Consider the following 24,143-nt stretch of genomic DNA (forward strand, 5'->3'; position numbering starts at 1 on the left):
TGTCCAGGAGATGACACACATTTCTTCCAGGTGAGTACCTGGCCACAGTGGTCCATATATATGTCCTCTCCAGGTGAACTGCAGGCAGCACATTCTAGCTGTTGCTGGCCCCTGCGGTAGCACCTAAGACAGATACACAACAGCCTGCTCTTAGGCAATAAAGCCAGGAAAGAGTGCACAATAGGCAGCTTATTTAACCTATTTTGTACTTGTGCAACCTCTACTTGAACACTGTGTCCAGTTCTGGTGCTCACAATTCAAGAAGGACGTTGATAAATTGACAACAAGGAGTCTGGTGGCACCTTAAAGACTAACAGATTTATTTGGGCATAAGCTTTCGTGAGTTAAAAACCTCACTTCTTCGGGTTGATAAATTGGAGAGGGTTCAGGGAAGAGCCAAGAGAATGATTAAAGGATTGGAAACCTTATAGTGATAGATGCAAGGAGCTCAGTCTGTTTAACTGAACAAAGAAAAGGTTAAGGGTTGATTTGATCCATAAATACCTACCCGGGAAACAGAAATTGGATAATAGAGGGATCTTCAATCTAGCAGACAAAGATATAAAAAGATAGTTAAATTCAGACTGGAAATGAGGTACAAATTTTGATCAGTGAGAGTAATCAGTCATTGAAACAATTCACGAAAGGTCATGGTGGATTCTCCATCATTGGAAATTTTTAAATTAAAATGTGGATATTTTTCTAAAATATAAGCTCTAGTTTAAACAGGAATTAAGCCTGCTCCGCCACAGACTTCCTGTGTGACCCTGGGAATGTCCCTTAGCCTCTCTATGCCTCAGTTTCCCATTTATAAAATGTGGTACTTCTCTAACTCAGAGGGGCGTTGCAAGGATAAATACATTAAAGACTGTGAAGTGCTCAGATATTATGGTAAAGGGGATCATATAAGTATCTTGGATTGATTGAGGAAGATCACGATCCAATAACAGTTCAAGCAGAGCATTTAATATCAGAGTAGACATCTGTATTTGTAACAAAAATGTCTAAATAAGCAATGCCTTCTTTGTAGTTTATTCCTGGTTTAGCCAGGGTGTGAGATGAAAGGAACATGGGAAATAGGCCTACCAATGTTCCTGAGAAAATACTCTCTGATTCAGAGGTGGTGGTCTGAATTAATCAAATCAAGGCAAGTGAGGTTGGTCTTCTAGCTCTCTGGATTTTGTTAAGATAAGTCAAATGTGTGACAGATTTCAGGGTGACACGACAAATCTCTCTTAAGTCAATTTTTCTATAGCAAGTATGATCCAGATTTAATGAACCAATTGTGTATTTTTGGCTGTTGAATAGACTTCCAGTTACTGTCACTGTTAGAACCAATCTAGCTGCGGGTAACATCAATTGAGCAAGTGTCGTAGAAGTGCAGATAGTATTCTGTTCTACTAACTGAACATGGAATAGGGCCATTTGTACTTCTCAGGTTTGTGGAGAAGCTGTTACCTATTCAGTAGGCTAGTAAACATCCTTCCGCTAAGTAACAATTACGGAGCATGTCTGCTACCTACGGAGGAAATCACTCAAAGCATCACAATTACAATTAATGTTCCCCTATCAACTCAGAGCAAGAAGAAACAGCAGCTGTAATTATTGCAATACACGTTTTTGCCTGAACACCTTGAAATAAAAAAAAGAAATGGGGTTTACGCAAGCTTCTGGGTATCGGGGTGGCAGCAGTGGTGGGGTTACCCATAACATAATAGAACACTGGGGTTCTGTTTCTAATTCACATAAATATCTGAAACTGTAGGGGAAATGCTAGATGTTACTAGAAAAATAGATTGGGACAAAATTTAACTTTTTTCCTGCCAGTGGGGTTACACCAGGGATGAACTTTGTCCAAATATATATAATTTTTTCTAGTAATTTATAGCTTTTCCCCTGTAATTCTAGATATTTGCCAATGAAATCATTGGAGTTACATCAAGGATGAATATGGCCTGCTATTTTTCATATACATTTTGTTTCTCAGCTTTATTCAAATATAAAATTTATTCTGAAAAAGAATTCAGAGTCACTAGAGCAGAGGTCTGTATTACCTGGCCACCTAGTGGTAGCTGTATAAATTATGCTGATGAAATACAGCTGTAATTTTGATATCTTTATAGAACAGTGACATCTACTTAAACTACTGACAACTTTCATTTAGGTGTGGCAGGCAGTGGGGTACAAAGTTAAAATTGCTTAGCCCACAATTTTCAAAGGCAGATACTGATTTAGGTTACCTCAATTTTGGCATGTCCAACTTGAGACATCCCAAATCATTGGCCACTTTTGAAAATTTGGCCTTTGGTGTATAGCAGTCCATGGCAACTTGGCTCAGTTAGTCAATTAATAAATCTTCGTTGTTTAGTCACTCTAATTGATTGACTGGAACACATCAGAAAGACACCCTCAAGTACAAAAGATATACATAAAACACAGTTATGAAATCAGAAGTTGATGCAACTTCATCTTAGGAAGTGCTTTTTAAGGATATTAGAATATATTTACAAAGCTGAACATTATGGGCCAGATTCTCCCCCTTGCGTACATTGGTGCAAATCTGGAATAACTCCAGTGCTTTCAGTGACTGCTTCTAGTTTAGTTTATAGAGTTTTATATCAGCGTAGTATCAGTGGTATCTGGACTCTTATTGCCAGTAATTTGCGAGACTCACACCTTCTTTATTTGAAGCTAGATATTTCACTGATTGAAAAATCTTTCCCTGGGCTTTTTTGGTTTGTTTTGGAAATGTTGAATCAATAGGTGGTTATTAATTATCATAATTATTATTAGCGCTCTTGAGCAGTAGTCTGGAGGCAGAGAATCCAGACCGGTTCGCCTTTCCCCAGATTGAAACCTGTGTCACAAGTGCTAACCAAACTTTGCTTTTCTCCTAGCACATGCCCCGTTGGCACCTGTGATGGATGCACCTTCTACTTCCTGTGGGAAAGTACAGAAGCCTGTCCTTTGTGCACAGAGCATGACTACCATGAGATTGAGGGAGCTTGTAAAAAGGGATTTCAGGTAGAGGACTGAAGTCTTTTAGTGAAATTGGATGAGTTGTGTGGGCTCGGGGGTGCTGTTAAACTGCCTGTGTAAAAGCCACAGGGCTAGATTGTGCCTGTACATCACCTAGCCGTGCTGCTCCAAGAGCAGACCAGGGAAAGAGTCACAATTCATTCCACTCCCTCTTTGCTCCCGGGAGAAGTTATCTGCTACTGGCCTTCTCCATTTGCAGATTACTAACCCTTCCCCATTCCAGATCTGCTCTTCTGAGCACCATGTCAGAGGCAGGCTCCACCCATTCCCCTCTCTGTCCATCCCAATCTCTGCTAGCCTGTGTGAGGAGCAAGCATGGAGCGTACATCCTTTGTCCCCTCCCCGTGCCTGCAGCCATGACGCAGGGGAGTGCAGTTGGGTCTCATTCCAAAATTATTCTTACTGTTAAATCTCAGGTTACTAGGCCAAGCCATTTTGGAGACATGGGCTAGATTCTGCCCTGCACGAGAACTCAGCTCAGCACAGGAGCAAGGGGTCGGGGCGTTGGGAACCCTGTTACAGCTCCCTGATAATTAGGGCTGTCCCAAGCCCCTGTGTAGTATAGAGTACCTGCCACACTGCTCTAAGGGTACGTCTACACTGCAATCGGAGGCATGATTGCCACTCATGTCGGTATAGCTGCACTAGCTTTAGTTTAGCTAGCACAGAAGACACAGCAGCATGGACTAGTCTGACCAGAACCAGGGTGCGCACTGTTGCAACAGCGCGGGCTTGCATCGTCTTCACTGCTATTTTTGGGGATCAGGCTAGATTAGAGCTAGCATGGGTATGCTACCTGGGGTGCAGTCACGCATCTGATTGCAGTGTAGACATACCCTAAGTTGCTCCACTGGGGTAGGGTCCTGGACGTCGTAGCCAGACTACACCACACCTACTCCCTTTACCCTACATCTCTTCTCCCAACACACTCCTCCATGCTGAATGGGGCGGGGGGAGGGGGCAGCATAGGCAGAGGACCTGAGAGCAATACACTTGTGCCAGCAGGGATTTCTCCCAGGCATTTACAGCCAGTATACGTCCCTGTAGTGTATGGAGAAAAGGTGCATAACCCAGTGGAGAATCTGGCCCTCACATGAGTAAAAATATATATATTTTTAAAGTAAATAACACCTCTGTTTTCTGTAATTTCACTGCCTCAAAAACATGTTGTTGGCTTAACCTCAAAATGTCCATAAACGTTCTCTACATTCACATCGCTTTTCCCTATTCTCTCTCATTTTTTTTTTTTTTTAAAGGAAACCTTATATGTCTGGAATGAGCCAAAGCAATGCATGAAGGGGATTGCCTTGCCTGAGAAAAGGGTCAGCACCTGTGAAACCATGGACTTTTGGTTAAAAGTTGGAGCAGGTGTTGGTGCATTCACGGCTGTGCTGCTCGTAGCCTTAACCTGCTACTTCTGGAAGAAAAATCAGAAGTAAGTACTGCACTTGAGGTGACGTACAAAAATAAATCAAAAGCCTGATCCAGAGCTCATTGAACTCACTAGAAAAACTCCCATGGATTCCACTGGACTTTGAATTAAACCCTAACACAGTGTAGGAAATGTCATACCTGATCAGTCCAGTGATCCACTTAGTCCGGTTTCCTGTCTCCAGCAATGGCCATAATAGATGCTGCAGAGAAAGGTGCAAGATACCCTGAAGTAGGCAGTTGTGGGATAGCCATGAGAAGTTTCCTCCTAACCCTTGACAGAGGTTGGCTTAAGGCTGGAAGCAATAGAGATGGGTAAGGTCATAGATTTTAAGACCAAAATGGACCATTATGATCATCGAGTCTGACCTCCTGCATAATATAGGCAACAGAATTCTACCCAGTGATTCCTGAATCAAGCTCATAGTTTCTGCTTGGTCTTGAGTGTATTTTTTAGAAAAAGTCTTAAAAAAAAGTCTTTGATTTAAAGACCTAATGGGACGGAGTTTGTTCTGTTCTAGTCTGGAAAACAGGAAATGGCTAATGCAGTTCTAGTCATGCTTTCTTACTTCTGGTTCTTAAAATATAACTTCTGATTCTTTATAAATGCTTAACAAATAACCCTACGGAATAGCTGCAGATAGTGTTCTGACCACCTGCACTGTCGCAGCTAGAATATGGGGTATTAAGAAAATAACTGTCCAAGTTTGTACCTTTAGGTTGGAGTATAAATATTCCAAATTAGTGATGACAGCTAACTCGAAAGAGTGTGAGCTTCCAGCTGCTGACAGCTGTGCTATAATGGAAGGAGAAGATAATGAAGAGGAAATCGTATATTCAAATAAACAGTCATTGCTGGGGAAGCTCAAGTCATTGGCAACAAAGGTGAGCATTAATATTATTATTTTTTTATTGACACTGATGTAGCACAGTTAGTTTAATGTAGCTAATTAGCTTATTTTATAATTTTGTTGTATAATTGTTGTAGTTACGTTATTTCATATGCAGTCAATGTGTGATGAATAGATAGAAGTAGGACAGGATTATATGAATATAAATTTGACAAGTATTTAGGAGTGACAAGTGTGTATTAGCAAAAAGAACAGGAGTACTTGTGGGACCTTAGAGACTAACAAATTTATTTAGTCTCTAAGGTGCCACAAGTACTCCTGTTCTTTTTGCGGATACAGACTAACACGGCTGCTACTCTGAAGTGTGTATTAAGTATACAAGTAAGGTAAGGCAGTAATGCAAGGCCTACAGGCTAAGGCTGAAAGATTTCAGCTTTAACCACACTAGGCCTCAAGGTTAAGGAGACTTGACACGAGTGAGCAACCTAAGACTGACTTTATGCCAGTAAGGTTACCTGCTCCTGAGGGCATTCTGTGCCAAAAAATTAAAAATTCTGCGCACATTTTAAAATTCTGCAAAATTCTAAATAAATGGAGAGGCTCCAGCGTGACAGTGGGGAGCACAAGCCACTGGCTGCATAAAAGTGGGAGATCACCCTGCAGCCCCCACACCCATGGGACATGGACTCAGCGGTGAGGCTGCACCCGACCCTGACACAGCACAAGGCTTGGGCCTGCCCCAGAAACACCCTGTGGCTCTGCCCCTCTGCGCCAGGTGCACCAGGTGTGGGGCAGGCAGGCTCAACCAGGCAGGATCCAAGTGTGAAGGGGCTCAGTGTGGGGGGATCCAGGTGTGGGGTGAGAGGGTTTTGTGTGGAAAATATGGGTGCAGGCAGCTCAGTGAGGGGTCTAGGTGTGGGGGGATCTGGATGCACAGAGGCTCGTTGGGGAGGCTTCTAGGTGCAGGAGCAATGGGATTCTGCCTGGGCTTCCAGGTGAAGGTGGTTGGGGCTCAACAGAGGAGTTTGAGTGTGGAGGTCTCAGTGGGGAAGTCTGGGGGCTGGGGGAGTGGGGCTTAGTGGGGTGGGAGTCTGGGTGCAGCTAGTTGGGGGTCAGTGGCATGGGGGTCTTCAGGTGGGGGCTCAGAGTGGTGCAGGGAGGATGTGGCTCGTCAGTGGGGGGGTTTGAGTGCAGGGAGTTCAGTGAGGGGTGGTTTGGATGCAGGAGTTGAGGTCTGGGTGCAGGGGGGCTCCAGATGCAGGGGTTGAGGTTCAGTGGGGTGGGGTTCGGGTATGGAGGGGTAGGGGGGTTCTGGGTGTACGGGGTGAAGCTTGGCAGGGGTGTCTGAGTATGGGAGGTCCAGATGCATGGGGGTTGGGCGGATGGGGAAGCAGCTCCCCATACAGTGACCCCTCCCCCCGCAGTTGAGGAGCAATGGGGGCAGGAAGCAGGGGAGGATGCTGAGCTTCCTGCTGCTGGGGGAGGTTTCTGGGGGTGGGTCTGACACAGCCCCAGCCACTCATTGCAGGGGAAGAGGAAGTCCCATCCTCTCCTGCCTCCAGCCCAGCTGGGACTAGCAGCTGATCCTAGCTCAGGGTAGGAGCCACTGGTTGGGATGTCCCCACCCCATGATGATCAACCTCTCTGCCGGCTGCTCCGAGTGCTTAAAATGATGTACCTGCACTGCTAGGGAGTGGTGCGTGACTGCTCTTGCAGCTTCTCTTTGCTTCCCTGTCAGAAAGTAATATTTCTGTGGGGAAGTAAGGAAATCTGCGGGGACATGAATTCTGCGCATGCGCAGTGGCACAGAATTCCCCCAGGAGTAAAAGTGACATGATTACTGTAAAGAATGTGCTAATAGGTGATGTTCTGGAAAAAGAGACCGAAATGTGCCCACCTAGACTGCAAGGCATCTGACCGCAAATCACCATGGAAACATGTTTACATAAATGCTAATGAGAAAAAGGGGAACTCAGAGAATAACCTGTGTAAAGCAGAGCACCCCAAACTGGATGGGGTGTGGAAGTACAGATAAGGAAAAGGAAGTTGGAACCCTCATGCATAAGCATAAAGTGTTAAGCATGGTCAGAACAACAAGATAACGGGTTGGTTGGTATGGATAGGGTGGGAAGACCCTGAGGGAGGACCTCATTGGGATGACCCCAGCAAGAACCACTCCTCTATCAATGACCACCTGTTGAAAGATCCATCAGACTCTGTAATATCCTTGGGTATGTGAGTATGAATACAGCATTAGCGAGTGCATGGGATTTCTGAGGTTTTTATATATTTGTTTATGATTATAATTTACAAGTGAAAAATCTTGTTTGTGGTCCCTGTATTTGTTCTTGTGTGCTCCTAAGAGTCTCCCAGTCTAATTGATCTGAAAACTGTAGCACCACAGGAGCCGAACTCACTTCCTAGGGACACGACAGTTTAACACAGAGTTATTCATTCAGTTTTAAAAAGAGGCTACACTTAGGGTGACCAGATAGCAAGTGTGAAAAATCGGGACTGGGGCGGGGGGTAATAGGTTCCTATATAAGAAAAAGCCCCCAAAATCGGGACTGTTGGTCACCCTAGCTACACTAACTAGCCTGCAAACACACACACATCAATAGATCTAGGGCTCCATTAATGTCAATGGGACTGAGTTGCAGGATTCTCTCTTGCCCAAAGAACTTATAACACGGATCTTCAGAGTATGGAGAACAACTGAAAAGAGTTTGTCTGATGGACACCTCACACAGGTCACCTCCCATTGCTGATTAAACATCATCCCAGGGGCTTCCATAGCAATTGCTTACATGGAAAATTAACATTCGGAAAGCGCCAAGTGTCTAGCCAGCTCTCCCTGGCTTATCTGTAAGTGCTCTGTAGACACTGGAGGTCCATAGACCACAGTTTGAGAACTGTGGGCTTCCAGTCTATACATACACATCTGCTAATGCTTGGTGTCGTGCTTACTGCCCTGAGAAATCCCAGCCATTTCAAGGGAGAGCGCAGTAGTAAGCTGTAGTGTTTGCAGGATGGGGCCCTATATTAGACAAAGCCAAAAAAACACAAGCCAAAGAAGAGGGAGATTCTAAGGGTCTGCGCTTGCAAGTACTTCAGTCCTTTCCCAAAGCCCCAAAGACATCCACTGCTTCAAAGTGGATCAGGCCTGTAGTGTACAACCAAGTGTGTGTGTGTGTGCGGGAACCCCACATCTGGAAATCATTCATTTTATTGTAGTGAGTGGCAAGAAGAAAAAATGGGAGGGGAATATAGCATATTGAAAATTAAAAATGTCAAAATGTGATTTTTTTTTTTAAAAAAGCAAAATATTCTGTCCCTTGCCCCCTCAAAAAAGATGTTTCCCCCCATTTTGAACCTTGCAAAAAAGAAAATGACTCAGAAGTGCTGATTTTGTGAAAGCTCTCTACTGCTGAATGTAGTGAAAATTTTTGACCACCTCTGCTGCTGTATTTTGCGTTTACTACCATGAATAGTCCTGATGAGTTTAAAGGCTTGGTTGAAGTATGCAGGACTGGGCCTGTAATGATTAGAAGAAGAGAGGAAGGATTGCTGGAAGAAATAGGTTTTGTAGTTTAAAAGTAGGCTTAGAGCTTTATATTGAGAATAGCAATCACTTGCACACCTGAGCACTGTTTTCAAACAGACTATTCTTAACTCAAGTTCCTATGTTCATTTTAATAGGCTTCCCTGTACACTGTTACCTTTTCAAATAAGGCTGTCAGATATCTCTGGCTTTTTTCCCCATCTGCTGGATAATCAGAGCTGCCAAACTCAGCCTCCAAGACCTCATTAGCTTGCTCAAGTCTGCATCCTATATCCCTGCAGATAACTGGGATTTATTATGTATTTCCTCAAAACACATGTGATAGGCATCATTCTTCATTACTGCAAAAGATGAGAAGTACAACTTCTTAAAAAAACAGAGAAAAGAGAGAGAGAAAAATATGGGGGACAGGGATAATGTAAAGATGTATCAACAGAGAGAGAAAAAATCAAATATATTAAAAATAGGATCAGACCCTAGGTGATTACTTTTCTGTGTTCCAAAACTTCTCATGAAGTTATTGAGAGCTTTGACTAGATAAGAAATGCAGAGCTGAGCCCCTAATGTAAAAAAGGAAAACTATTTATTTGCAGTATTATTGTAATAACAACACAGAATATAGGAATTGCTGTGCTGAATCAGGCTGAGGAAGTGCAAGAAACCCTGCAGTAGGCAGCTAGGGGAGAATCTGACCCTGCACATGCATTAGGTCTCATTGTAATAGTTAGAGAGTGATTTTAAACCCCAAAGAGTGAGTTTAGTTTCCTATCTCTTTCCAAAATATTTGTTAGCATTAAGTAATATAGGTGTAGATTTTCTTGCCTTCCATATACACGTCCACTCCATTTTTTAAACAAGGTCTGTATCGTAGGTACACCAAGGCAAGTTTGGTATTTGTATTAGCATTATGAAGACCTAATTTAATCAATGTGTTGATGCATGAAGCTTCTACAGTTGCAGGATTCTCAGCCTTTTCCTACCAATAACCTCAAAACCACCCACCCTTTTTCTTCTCTCCAGTATCCTGGAGTTCTTGTCTTCAGCAGCCTCCTGTGGCAATGAGATCCACAGTCTAATGACACATAGTGTGAAAACGTATTTCCTCATCAGTTTTGAGTTTGCTACCTTTTACACTAATGACTCTCTTTGCTCCAGCTAAAATTATCTACAGTGTTGTCAGTGAAATGTTCTGCAGGAGAATCAACTTGGGTGTACCCACACGAGGTAAATTATAGGGCAGGCTAGAAAACAACAATTCCACTTCAGGAAAAATTTTGAGGTTTTGACATTTGTTTTCATTCTGTGGGATATTTTTTGTTAACAAACAGGAGAGAGCTTGATGTGCCACAGAATAGCCAATGTCCTGGGGGGTAGGGCCCTCACCCAGAATGTGGGAGACTCAAGGTATGTCTACACTACCCGCCGGATTGGTGGGTAGCGATCGATGTATCGGGGATTGATGTATCGCGTCTCATCTAGACGCGATACATCGATCCCCAAACACACTCCCTGTTGACTCCGGAACTCCACCAGGTCAAGAGGCGGAAGCGGAGTCGATGGGGGAGTGGCGGCCGTCGATCCCGCGCCCTGAGGACGCGAAGTAAGTCGATCTAAGATACGTCGACTTCAGCTGTGCTATTCTCGTAGCTGAAGTTGCGCATCTTAGATCGATCTCCTCCCCCCCCACCTCCCAGTGTAGACCGGGCCTCAGCTTTGAATCCTTCCTTTGCAAGAGGGACTTGAATCTGTGTTTCCCACATTTCAGGTAAGTGCCCTAACCACAGTGCTGCAGACTCCGTCTCGTTTGTTGGCTCAGTGAATATTAAAGTATTTATATATTTGGAACACAAGAAATTGAACTAGAAACTGACTCTGCAGGCTGGTGGCTAGTGCACTAACCTAGATTTGGAGGGGGGGACTTGCACCTGGGTTTCCCACATCCCAGCTGAGTGCCCTCTCTCACTTGTTTTTCAGGACAAATTTCCAAAAGTCACTGGTTTCTCCTGGTGCAGAAAGGAAATTTTTTTTGAAATCTCAAAAAATTTCACTGGACTGGAAAAGCATTTCCCCCCCAGCTCTAGTTCAATCCCCAATTAAGCAAAATGCATAAACGTGGGAATAGTCCCATTTTAGGCCCCAAACCTGCAAACACTTACATGCTTAACTTCACTACTATGAGTAGTCCCAATAAAATCAAAGTGATTGCTCACTATAGTAAGTTAAATGCCTGGGTTAAGTGTTTGGAGAATTGGTACCTCAGGGCATGTCTGTATGTACAGAGCTGTACTGGCGCAGCTGTACCGATGCAGCTGCGCTACCCATCAGCATAATAAAACCACCTCCACGAACGGCAGAAGCCGGTCGATGACATCGTGCCGTGCACATGAGCACTTATATCGGTGTCACTTACGTTGCTTGGGGGGTGGTTTATTCATATCCCTGAGAGACATAAGTTATGCTGACATAAACTGTAGTGTAGACATAGCCTTAGTGAAGGGGGTGGCGATTCACGCTCTGAAAGGTCAACACATGTTAAATGCTCTGCTGAACTGAGGCCTAAGTGGGTTGGTTAAGGCTACCGAAGGAGTCAGTGTCAGAGTTCAAGAGTTTCTCATTCTCAGTTCTTTGCTCAAACTGCTCTCACTCTTGAATGTTTTGTATTTTTTTTACAGTAATTCATCATAATTTCTTTGTAATTCTATCATAAAATCCATAACCTTGACATCTCTGTTCAATGCTGTGCAAAATATGCCATTTGTGTATGTACCTGTGGACCTATCTATATACTTCCTATAAAGGAAACACTAAAAAATTCATATCCTTTCTACCTCACAATGGAATTTTGAAGTTTGTACAATTTTTATTTTTAATTTATAGAGATGTTACCATTTAGTTTAAAATTAAAGGCCAAATTCTACTCTCATTTACTGTGGCACAATCCCAGTAAAGTCTTCAACAGGAGTTGCATTCAAGTTACTGAGAGTAGAAATTTGTTCCAGGACTTTTTATACTGAGTGAAGAGATGTTCGTACACTTCAGAATGAATTTGAGAAATCATGATTGACGGGAACTTGTCTCTTTACATTGCAGGAAAAACAAGATCGTTTTGAATCTGTTCAGCTGAAATCTTCAAGATCACAAAATATATGAGGATTAAATGCTACCTTCAAAGAAACAAACCTGATTTCTATTTTTACGGGACCATATTTTAAACATATTCCTGCAGAGTAATGGTTGCAGTGAGAAATGCTGAGCCATTTAAGAAAAAAGAGGGTTGAAATCAAAACAAAAGATTGGATTGCCTTATTCTGTGGTCAAGTACCTTGCCAAAAACAAGAAGCAGACTGCTTGGATTCCAAATTAGGAATGAAACGTAACTCAGGAAGAGATATACAGACTACAACTGACATGAGTTTTGTATTCACCTGTGCATTGCTCAGGCATGCTGTGATTTATTGGTACCTTTCAATGCATAATCACTTCGTCCATATGCATCATAAGAACTAATTTTCTGGGAGATTCGAAACTTTCTGAAAAGGTTCTGTACTGTCCTTTTTGTAGCCTAACTTCAAGTCTCTCTTAAAATCAAAATGGAGAATGGTACTTGAAACAGAACCATGGATGACTTTTGATCCTTGGATAAAATAATGCTTTTGGGGCAAAGGGCTGGATGTCCTGCAACAGCCTTCAGTGTGGCAGGGCCAATTTTGCACCCATGGATCAAACCCACTTAGATGCCAACATGATGACCATCTGGGTTGGCTTGAACATGACACTCCTGAATCTAAGGCTATAGCTATACCTACAGCTAAGGGTGTGATTCCCAGCCTGTATAGACATTTTCGCATCTGCTGTCATCAATCTAGCACACTAAGAATAGTAATGTAGCCATGGTAGCACAGGCAGCGGCCGCACGGGCAAGCTGTGCCGAGTATGTACCCACAGGGTTCAGGTGGATTTGTACTCAGGGTGGCTAGCCCATGCCACTGCTTGGCACTGCTTGTGCTACTGTGGCTACACGACTGTATTTAGTGTGCTATTTTGAGAGCTAGAGCAAGTCTGGCTACGCGAGCTGAGAGTCACACCTCCAGCTCCAAGTGTAGACATACCCTAAATGTGTGCGCTGCCACTGCCGGAGTTGAAAGATCAGAGCCATCCGTTTAGAAGCAGCAGCAGCAGCACTCAGAAATCTTTTGACGTGGTTTAGACACTGGGGGGACCAAAGATCCACAATGTGAATTATGCATTCTCCCTGCCTGGGGAAGCTTGTCCTGAGCATCGAGGTTGACAGCAGTTCAGTACCCGGTTCGAGATGTCATTTGTGTGTCAACCCCCTGGGATGAGCATCTATAGGGATTGAATCCTGGACTCTTTGGGAGCGAGGGGAACCACAAACTTCTAGTGTCTAAGCTAACCGAGCCAATTTGCAGTTGAGAGGCAGTATCAGACTCTTTAGCCTGTATGTGGTCTAAAAAGGGACAAGGACCCCCCCCCCCTTTGCAGGTATTAATGTTGGTTACACCATCATGCATCTTGGCATACAAATGGGTTCTACTGTCGATGCAAGTTATTGTACATTTAAATGAGGGGACAAAAAGGTGCTTTGACTATTGAAGGATGGCCTGAGATCCTTTTTCAGGGCTAAAAATCTCTGACTTATCAATCACATTAAAAGTATGTGATCTTCCTAATATCGAGTCTATGAAAAACTGTAATTTCCTGAAATTCCAGTGCAAATTGAACTGAAAATAATCTACTAAAATGTGGGTATAAAATCGTTGATGAAAATTATGAAGGAAAGAGTTGCGTAAAGCTAGGAAGAAATGAGGCTCCAATCTTGTCCCTCTAATCAGACCTATATCTGCATCACAATAAAATGACTGAATTGTGAAATGCATATAAAACTTTGGAAAAGACACAGGCAAAAATGGTGTTTTTACTATAAAGGATATATAGATTTGGGCTTTTGTATGACTCAGTTGCATCAACCAGTCTGAGAAGAGTCCACTTCTAAATTAAATTGAATCTAAAATGAAAACTGAATATTTTATTACACTATGAGATGTGAAGGAGATTTTATGAAGATTAGAGCTTCTTTTTCTTGTTTAGGGAAATTTATTTCAATTATTTTATATATCCAGAAACTGAGATCTGTTCTTCTGGTTGGAGTTACGTTGGGCATCTCATCAGAGGTTGTGTACATTTCTTTTTGTTCTTGAAACAGCGTTTCATTTTCCAGAAAGAAGGGATTTTTATGAGGTATTGAACCATTTTTTGATGTTTTTGAATGTATATTAAATACAAGTTTCTTTTTTTGTATATTTTGTACTGTTGCACATTTATTATCTTACATTGTATTTGTCATCATCCTATCGTTTACACGCAGTCAGCAATGGTGACATGCTCCCTTAGCAAATGCCAATTGGGACTTTGAGATTTCAGTTCTTTGCTGATCTTTTATGAAGAGGATTTTTTTTGATGTCATTGGATTTTATTCAGATAGTGTGTTGTAGTGTCAAAGGTTTTCAGCTGGTCAGCATTTGTACAGTGAAGTGAAAATCTATTTGAACTGCGAATTTGCAATCTTTGGAAGAACTGCAGCCTGCGCTAAATTTGGCAGTGTTCTTCAATGATGGGTGGAGCCATGGAACGTCCCACCTTGCACAGAATTACATCTGTCACCACTGTTTTCATCTATTGCTCTTATCTGCACCCGTTTCCCAAGCCATAGAGATATAATTGGGATTCATTTCCAGGAACATCTTTTCTTCTGCTGCTGCTGGAGTCATATTCCTGACATGTTAAAATGCCTTAAATTATAACAAACTACCTTTCAGTTTTATTAATACAAAGGAGGGGTTTTATATGTTTTGTTATTTCCCTCCCCCCCCCATGACTTTTTCAAATTTAGATATAAAATAGCATTTTTTGTCAGCTCCTGCAGCCTTTGCTATATGACACTTCTTATATGAGGTTCCAAATGATCTGTCATATTATTATAAGAAATTCTTCTGGGCACCGTGAAGGTACACCTGGTTGAGCACTATGAAAAGCCGAAACCAGCTAAGCCTATAGAATTGATTTAAGGCTAGCGTAAAGTATTGTAATGGAATTTTCCAGACATAAATAAGTTTGTTCTGATACCTTTTAGCTGAGTTTTGGCTGTTTCTCTTTTTCTTTCCCTAAAGATAGACAAAAAGGCTGTTTTCATGTTCCCATAAAAGGCACAGTTTTGAAGTCTTGAAACACTTCATTAAGCAAACTGTTGCCTGTGACATCTAGTATTCTGCCAAAATGTACTCACAGCAACCATCCCATCAGCAACGTTATGTACGAATTTGTTATTTAAGGCCATAAACAAATGCAAAGCGCTCTGTTATGTGTTCAGTTGATTAAACGGGATACATTTTTATCGCTGCAGTTGCCTGCTTTTCTTTTAAATCTGGATCCGAGCAACTGAATCTTTTCATGGATTAAACACATTTAAGTGGCCTCACTGTATAAATTATTGGCAAAGTAAGTATGGATGTGATTGGGTCTGCTCTGACGCTGTTTTCTCAGAAAAACAAAAATGTGCAGAGAATTGATCTGCAGTCAGCTTTGCTAAGTATACTCGGCCACATCCAAAGCTGGTGCAAATTGGGGTAGCACCACTGAACTCAATGGAGCTTCTCTGATTTACACCAGTAGAGGATCTGGCCATGAAGATTAAATCAGAATTTGACCTCCCCACCTTGGTTCTGACTACTTTTGTTGGTTTTTGCAGTGTATTATATGATTGATTTGGAGTCCAAGCCTAGGAAAAATTAGGTCTCTCAAGGCCATAACTACCAGCCATTGGGTAGTTGTAGGCAGCTGTTAGCCCTTCTAATAAAAGGAGGAGGTTCTATTGTTTACCCTTTAAAAGGAGACTCTGAGATTGGGGGCTTGTCAAGGAGTGTGTGGGGATTCTTGGTTTTCCTGTCCCAAGGGTGGGATGGCCAGAAGGATAGCAACAGAGTTGCAATGCAAGAGCCATTTCCATCTCCAACAAGGGCCAGTACCACCAGATACTTCAGAGTAAGATACAAAACTCGCACAATGGATGAAGTTGCTTCCGAACCCCCGACTGTTAGTTTTTGGTTTATGTCCTGAAGCATGAGGGGGGCAATCGCTCTTAAACTGTTGTGTCCTAGCTAGTGTAACTGTGAACGGTTTCTTGAAATGTCTAATCCTACCAAGCTCTCCTACAAGGCAGTGAGTATCACTTAATTCTGGGGGTTTAACCTCTTACAGCTTTCTCCTTCTCTGTAACCATTGGCCAATGTGTCCTCCTTATTGTCTTCCTTTTTTGATGTCATTGGATTTTATTCAGATAGTGTGTTGTAGTGTCAAAGAAGGACATCATGATCCTTTTGAGAAGTAAGTGTGTAGGTCGGAGCAGAAGAAATCAGACTCTTATTTGATGGCTTGTGTGATTTGCTGCAGCTTCTCCTGGAATATGCTGGGTAGGTGATATGGTTTGGTGGGATCACCAGTGACCTCACCGGCGTGCTATTGGTTAAACAGCAGAGATGGGGAGGGGCTACAAAGAGATCACGAGCGTCTGCCGTGGTTTGTGCGTACCTCCAGGTGTTAAAGTTGAAACTGACAAAGGAGCAAACTGCCACAGGAAGACATTTTGGATCGGACTCATGGTCCATTAAAAAGGACTTGAAAGCCAGAACGAGGTGAGATGTGTGTTGTTTTTTTTCCTCTGTGTTTTTTGGTGAAATAAAGGGTGTGAAAGAGTGAATTCTGGGAGCTTTGGTTTTATGTATCACCCCCACACACACACACACTAGTATTCCCCACAAAAAGTCACTTAGTCTCAGAGTTTCTGCAAAAACTCTGCCTGAGACACTCCCAGGCCATGGGGAATTTGAAACTGCATCTGGAATCTTTGTTGTATCATTGCAGCCATATGCTGATTATGTTGCTGCTGCTGTTTTATTTTATTTGAGTTTTTGTTTAAACCCATTTATTTTGACTAATAAAAGTCTGTCAGACACACAAAAGCAACCAGCTCAAGTTGTGCCCGTCCTTCCAGCAAAGTCATCAAAAAGGTGTCTTTCCCCCACACCCACTATCCTCAAGTGACATTTACAGAGATGATGTAGACTTGGGGATAGTTCGACTGCAGCAGTACTCAGAAACCTGCAGATAGGAGTATGCTGCTTGAATTTGATTTTCTATGGGGCTTTTAGCAAGTGGATAGCTTAAGAATTTGAACCACACATGGAGCACTGTTGTGAAATCTGCAGGTCAGTCTTCACCACACACTTCAAAGGCTGCTGCAATTTTTCTCAGCTCATCACATAATATTAGATTTCTAAAATCTTTACTAGGATTTGACAGCTGGAGTTGGGAGAAGGGAATGGGCTTTACTAACGTTGCTTCATCGGAAATGGGTTTGAAATTGCTGTATACTTGGAATCACTGGCATTCGCAGGTCAAAGTGAGGGGGCAAAAATAGCTGCAAACTCCATTTTGAAAGGGCAGATTTTTGTCTTTTCTGTAGTCCTTTCACCTCCATGTAGGACCTAAATTCCAACAGGGCGGTACAGGGCTGACAATAGATAATGGTTAACGCTGGAGTGGGCTCCTATTGAAATGGAATAGGTCTGAACACTAGATGGCTCCCAACAAGCAGAACTGGTTTGTCAGGGGAGAGGTCCCCTTGGCAACAGTCACTTGTCAGGGGTGGCTGGTCACCTGAGCACCTGATACAGAGGGCTAAAGGACAGGAGCTGTGTAACTGAGGGGCCATTTTTATTTCAGCTCAAGAGGAAGGAGAAGAAACCCAGCATGTAGGGGCCTGATGAGGCAGGGTCCCTGCCTACCTTTGGGAACGCACTTGGTCCCCCCTGGACTCCCAATAGAAGGGCGAGCTACCTAGAAGGCTCACAACTTTGGGTAGAGCTCTGAGAGAGGGTGTATTTAGGCTACAGGGAAGTCTGAAAGGTCAGCAATGAGCCCAGGGGCTAGACAGCTGGACAACAGGTTGCTAGACCAAGGATCTATGCCCTGACAGTGTGGCTAGTGACCCAATGCCAGGTCAGTGGCTGGACACTGTTCAGGCTCAAAACACACTGGGATCCAGAGGTGTGGATTCCCTCCCAAGCAGTCTAGTCAGTGGCCACGAGGAAGTGCACAACTAGAACTGTGACATCCTACATCAATGATGGAGGAATGCTGAATTCACGTGGAGAGTAAGACTTTGTGAGAATGTGGATCAAGTGCTTCACTATAATCCAGATGCATTACCACTACTCCGTTTCAATTGGCCACTGGCTCTGGAATGAAAAACAGTCCCTTGGCTCCAAAAGCTCAGCATCTCAACCTCCTGAGCTAAAGAAACTCCTGCATTAGTTGGCAGACGGGGAGTGTGAAGGGACACACCCTTCCATTGGCCGGGAGGCTAATGAGCTCCTCTGGACCTGTGCTGCACTAACAAGGCACACCTGCATGGCTTGTTCAACACGGAGAAGGAAGGGCTTAAAAAGGGAAGCTTACCATAGGAAGGGGTGGTGACCAGGAAGAAGGCTGCTAGTAACAGAGGCAGACCAGCCAAGGAGGAGAGATCCACAGAACATCGTTTCTGGAGCCGCCCCAGGAAAAAGGGTAGGAGGTAAACCGTGCAAAGGGGCAATAGACTTTGAGTGATGGAGCCTGTAAAGCTGTATCCAGGGGCTGTTTGAGAGGCTGACCCTTGTTCCAGCCAGACTCTCCTCTCCTGCAAGGGGAAGGGAGGAAGAAGAACCAGCCCCCTGAGAACTCTCCAAAGTGCAGCCACTGGCGGAGTACAGGGGGTAAATGATGGACAATCATAGAATCATAGAATATCAGGGTTGGAAGGGACCTCAGGAGGTCATCTAATCCAACCCCCTGCTCAAAGCAGGACCAATTCCCAACTAAATCATCCCAGCCAGGGCTTTGTCAAGCCTGACCTTAAAAACCTCCTAAGGAAGGAGATTCCACCACCTCCCTAGGTAACCCATTCCAGTGCTTCACCACCCTCCTAGTGAAAAAGTTTTTCCTAATATCCAACCTAAACCTCCCCCACTGCAACTTGATACCATTACTCCTTGTTCTGTTGTCTGCTACCACTGAGAACAGTCTAGATCCATCCTCTTTGGAACCCGCTTTCAGATAGTTGAAAGCAGCTATCAAATCCCCCCTCATTCTTCTCTTCTGTAGACTAAACAATCCCAGTTCCCTCAGCCTCTCCTCATAAGTCATGTGCTCCAGTCCCCTAATCATTTGTGTTGCCATCCGCTGGACTCTTTCCAATTTTTCCACATTCTTCTTGTAGTGTGGGGCCCAAAACTGGACACAGTACTCCAGATGAGGCCTCAGCAATGTCGAATAGAGGGGAACAATCACATCCCTTGATCTGCTGGCAATGCCCCTACTTATACAGCCCAAAATGCCGTTAGTCTTTTTTGGCAACAAGGGCACACTGTTGACTCATATCCAGCTTCTCATCCACTGTAACCCCTAGATCCTTTTCTGCAGAACTGCTGCCTAGCCATTCAATCCCTAGTCTGTAGCAGTGCATAGGATTCTTCCGTCCTAAGTGCAGGACTCTGCACTTGTCCTTGTTGAACCTCATCAAGTTTCTTTTGGCCCAAACCTCTAATTTGTCTAGGTCCCTCTGTATCCTATCCCTACCCTCCAGTGTATCTATCACTCCTCCCAGTTTAGTGTCATCTGCTAACTTGCTGAGGGTGCAGTCCATGCCACCCTCCAGATCATTAATGAAGATATTGAACAAAACCGGCCCCAGGACCGACCCTTGGGGCACTCCGCTTGATACCGGCTGCCAACTAGACATGGAGCCATTGATCACTACTCATTGAGCCCAATGATCTAGCCAGCTTTCTAGCCACCTTATAGTCCGTTCATCCAGCCCATACGTCTTTAACTTGCCGGCAAGAATACTGTGGGACAATAAGTCCTGGGGGGCACTAGGAAGTCCTGCACCCTCTTACAGGGAGCTTATAAACCAGGGGTGGCCAAACTGTGGCTCATGAGTCACATGCAGCTCTTTTATAGATAAAGTGCGGCTCTCGGCACTGCCCCCCATGCCCTCTGCCTACCAGACTGGGGAGAGCTCGCGGCTTCTGCCCTCCGGTGAGGTCGTGGAGCTAGGTGCTTCTGCCAGAGAAGACTGGTGCTTGCTGTGAGTGGGGGGCACAATTTAAAGGTTCAGCACCACAAACAGCTTGAGTCATGCCCCCCCCCAGGCACACTCCCTCTCTTTCTCTCAGCAGCCCTTCCCTGCAGCTCCAGATGTTAGCTCTGCCTGGAGAGGCAGCGGCAAACAGCTGGGAGCTGCAGGGAGGGGCTGCTGCTTTAGCTCTGTGGCAAGAGGCAGCAGCTCTCCTTACAGCTCCCAGCTGTTTGCTGCTTCCTCTCCCCACGACTGCAGTTCCCAGCTCGCTGGCTCCAGCAGCTACCATGCAGGGATGGGGCCTGGCGGCACCATGTGACCGAGCCAGCAAACCCTGGCAAAAATCGGGGGGCATGTGATCCAGGTGCCTCCCCCCATGCATCGCCTCTGGCAGTGGGGAGAGGGGGGGTCTCGGGGCTTCAGCCCCGGCTCTCGAACTTCTGAAGATTGTCATATGTGGCTCGGAGGGTCAGTAAGTTTGGCCACTCCTGTTATAAACACATGAATGGATCAGGTGTCTTCCATCTGGTAGTGGAGCCCTACATTTTCTAAAGTGTCTAGTGATTTTGAGCGCACAACTTGAGAGATCTTAAAGAGACTAATTTTGAAAGTGCTGGTACTTAGCACCCTCTGAAAATCAGGTCCCTTTGAGGTAGCTCAAGTTAAGTGCCCAAAATCGCTGGCCTAGATTGAATAGTACGTCAGAACCTGACCCTAAACATTTAAACCTGTCCATGTACAAGTGCTTATGGATCACTCCAAAGATTCACAGTTCCACAGATAAATGGATTCTTCCGCCTCCCCTCCCCCACATCCCCTGCCCTTTCTGTATAAAAGCAGAGAGATCTAGAGCCTCAGCTGGTGTCACTGAAGGCAATGAAGGTATGTCAGATCACACCAGCTGAGGATCTAACTGTCTCCATTGGCTTCAATTACACCCATTAAGGAAATGGCCCCAAGTGTCTCTTCTGAACATTTGTTCTGAGTAGGCAAAAAGTTTGGAAGCCATTGGTGTTTGCAGCTGGCTCAGTCATACGTAAAAGTGTCCTAGCTGATATTCAAATTGTGCTGCTCTCTGAAACCTGTTGGTCCTGGTGTTTGTTGTATTTTCCTGTGTTTGTCTTGAGTGCTTTATGTTACTCTCATTTGGATTTCCAGGGAATTCAGATCATGTGATACTTGCTGATGTTTGAAATAAGCCAGTGGCAAAAGAAGAAAGGAAAATATCAAAGTTTGCTTGTACCTTTGCAGACACTGCAGTAACGCAGCATAAGAATCTGTTGCGCCTGATTCAAACCAGACTTCAAAATGGGCTTTTGACTCTAGCCTGCTACGCGGGTTCAATCAATACCTTTTGATATTGTCCTGTTGCAGAAGACTCAAGGTAGATTTTACTCTTTGGAAAAATCTTCTTACATTCTTGATAGTCCATGTGCTGTAATTTCTTTACCCTCAAAGTGCCATGCTCGAGGGGAGTGTGCTAATTTTCCTTGGCGCGAATCAAATTTATTTTGTACGGGATATTGGCCAGATTGCTAATTTGGCGAGACTACACAGGTAACACTACTGTCAGCTCTGTGCATTGTCTGTCAGGACTTCTTCTCTTAACTCTGCTTTAGCAAGTACTATTGATTCCATTACTAAATTGAATCCTGCTTGTTTAATTCCATTTCATTTCACTGGAGGGGAAAGAGAAATAATTACAGCTAAGGAGCCAGACACCAGGTTTGTTGAGTTATTATTTTTTATTATCAAATGCACATAGCACCTACCAATGTGCTAGACAATTTCAAGGGTTATGAAGAAAAGGGGCCTGATTCTCAGTGACGCTAAGACTCATTCCTAACCACGCTGTCAATGTGAAAGGGGCCTCGGTATCAGTCAGAATCTGCCTCGGAAGAAGAATTTACCCATAAATGGAGATGTTCAATGCTACCTAAAGGATTATGATGCCCAGTTCCCATTCATTTTAATGTGATGGATGTCGAAATCCCTGCAGTTCTCAAACTATGGGGTGGGCAAGGGAGGCAAGGAAATGTGTCCAAAAAACTCTGTCTGTCAGCCCCAGATGGCTGGGTCTCAGGCAGAAGGGCCGCGCACACCTAGGTGGCAGAGATAAAGGGGACAGCTGGAGCCCTGCCATCCGCATTTGTCCCCCCCACACCAATTCCTCACCAAGAGGCAGCCAGGGCTCTCCACCCAGGAAGTGGTGGAGTTTTGGCTATCAGCCCCCAGGTTGGCAGCAGCCGCAGCGCAGAAGTAAGGCTGGCAATGGGGCGCTAAGTCTGCTGTGAAAAGTGAAATTGACTTTTCACATTGCATCCCTTACTTCTGTGCTGCTGCTGGCACGGCGCTGCCTGCAGAGCTGGGCACCCAGCCAGCAGCCACAGCCTCTGCTCTGCCTTCAGAGCTGGGTGGCCGTATATGTGCTTATGGAGGAGGAGGAGCCACAAAAGACTACAAACACAAAGAAGGGGGGGCCTGATCAAATACGATTGAGAACCGCTCCCTTAGATGGATTTGAATGTTTCAACCACAATCCAAATACAAGAAGGGAGCTGGGAAGCAATGCAAAGCCCCACGTGTGATTGAATGGGGATGTTTAGCACATGCCTCCTTCGTTCCACAATTTCCTGGTTTGTTTTCTAGTAAATATTTTCAAACATCTGCATAGCCAAAAATTCTTTGAGGCAAGGCTTAATACCTGTCGGAGGAAGTGTGTTTTAAAGGGAGGTGTTAAGAAATTGTGGCATGAGAGACAAGGAGAGAGATGGTTTCATCTGTGTCCCATAGGGGAATGGAGATCTGAGGCCTGATTCTTGTTTACTTCCAGGATCTGTACAATGCCACAGCCATGTGTGTAAAAGACTCTGGCCCTGGAGAGTTTATACATTCGGCATACCTTGAATTGTACCTGTCTTTAACCCCAATGTTTCAAACCCCATTGGTGCTTATGCTGGTGTCAAGGGAAACTTTGCCAATGACTTCAGTGGGAGCAAGTCCTTAGCTAACATATGTTTACTTTCCTGAGAAGTATGTTTACTTTCCTGAATGATTTATTGGAGTTAGTAGCATGTAAGATATGAGTGTTTCAATAGAAGGGGAAGGACTTTGGAACAAGGTTCTAAAGGTTACGTTATTTGTTTTGTTGAAGATAGTTTGCAGCTGGCTTCAAGAGAGGGGTGGCTCCAGGCACCAGCGCACCAAGCCTGCCGGCTGCCGTGAGGACGGCAGTCAGGCTGCCTTCGGCAGCATGCTTGCGGGAGGTCCGCCAGTCCCGCGGCTTCGGCGGCAATTCGGTGGCGGGTATGCCGAAGGCATGGGACCGGCGGACCTCCCGCAGGCATGCCACCGAAGGCTGCCTCGCTGCCGTGCTTGGAGTGGCAAAATACATAGAGCCGCCCCTGCTTCAGGAGCTGTAGATTTCTATTTTGAATACACATAGTTTAAATGCAAATATTGCCATAGAGATGCCAGCAATTTCTTTCTGGATTATCCTTCTTATGAATATATTTTACAGGCCACATTCGCTGGTATGCTCCAGCTGCGTTGCACTGTTCCAGTGATGCAAAGCAGCTGCACACCCAGTTTAACTGGCAGACTTAACGGGCTGTAGAGCACCTTCATGTCACCAGATCAATACAAATCAGCCCTAGTATATATGTATCTTGTTTTGTCTGGTTTTTATCTAATCTGTCTAGATTTTTATACTGCATCAAGGTATCTTGAGTGCCTTACAACAGTACATCAATCTAATGAATGATCTACCAAATAAAATTGTCAATAACCATTTTGATAACGGTTTCAGTATAATTTGATTAAGAAGTTCATTTAAAACGTTGTGAAAACTTTCACAAACATCAAGAATTTTTTCAAATTTTTTTTGTTTTGCTTTTGAAAAACAGGCCATTTTTCAACAATAAACTTATTTGAAATTTTTCAATGAGATGTCTTTACTCTCTAATTAAAGTCACGGAGCCAGAATGTGGAACAGTGCGAGTTCATGTCAGCTGAGGATCTAGCCCATTGTCTTTGAATCATAATTACCATGAAGGGAAGACAACCA

General features: G+C 44.1%; 1 protein-coding gene across 2 annotated transcripts in view; it reads left to right on the plus strand.

The window, feature by feature from the left end:
• The window catches only part of ELAPOR2 (endosome-lysosome associated apoptosis and autophagy regulator family member 2), a 152,942-nt gene extending 137,647 nt beyond the window's left edge, over positions 1–15,295 (plus strand). Inside the window, exons 19-23 of one of the 2 annotated variants that reach the window (XM_054017049.1) lie at positions 2,898–3,024; positions 4,296–4,474; positions 5,190–5,355; positions 7,445–7,552; positions 11,974–15,295. In XM_054017049.1, coding sequence (XP_053873024.1) covers positions 2,898–3,024; positions 4,296–4,474; positions 5,190–5,355; positions 7,445–7,522 — 550 coding nt within the window. In that variant the 3' untranslated portion in view covers positions 7,523–7,552; positions 11,974–15,295. The remainder of the gene's footprint in view (positions 1–2,897; positions 3,025–4,295; positions 4,475–5,189; positions 5,356–7,444; positions 7,553–11,973) is intronic. The other variant, XM_054017058.1, reaches the window with a different exon arrangement.
• Positions 15,296–24,143: the final 8,848 nt, after the last annotated feature.

The sequence above is a fragment of the Malaclemys terrapin genome, chromosome 1, assembly GCF_027887155.1.
Source record: "Malaclemys terrapin pileata isolate rMalTer1 chromosome 1, rMalTer1.hap1, whole genome shotgun sequence".
NCBI classification, from domain to species: Eukaryota; Metazoa; Chordata; order Testudines; family Emydidae; genus Malaclemys; species Malaclemys terrapin.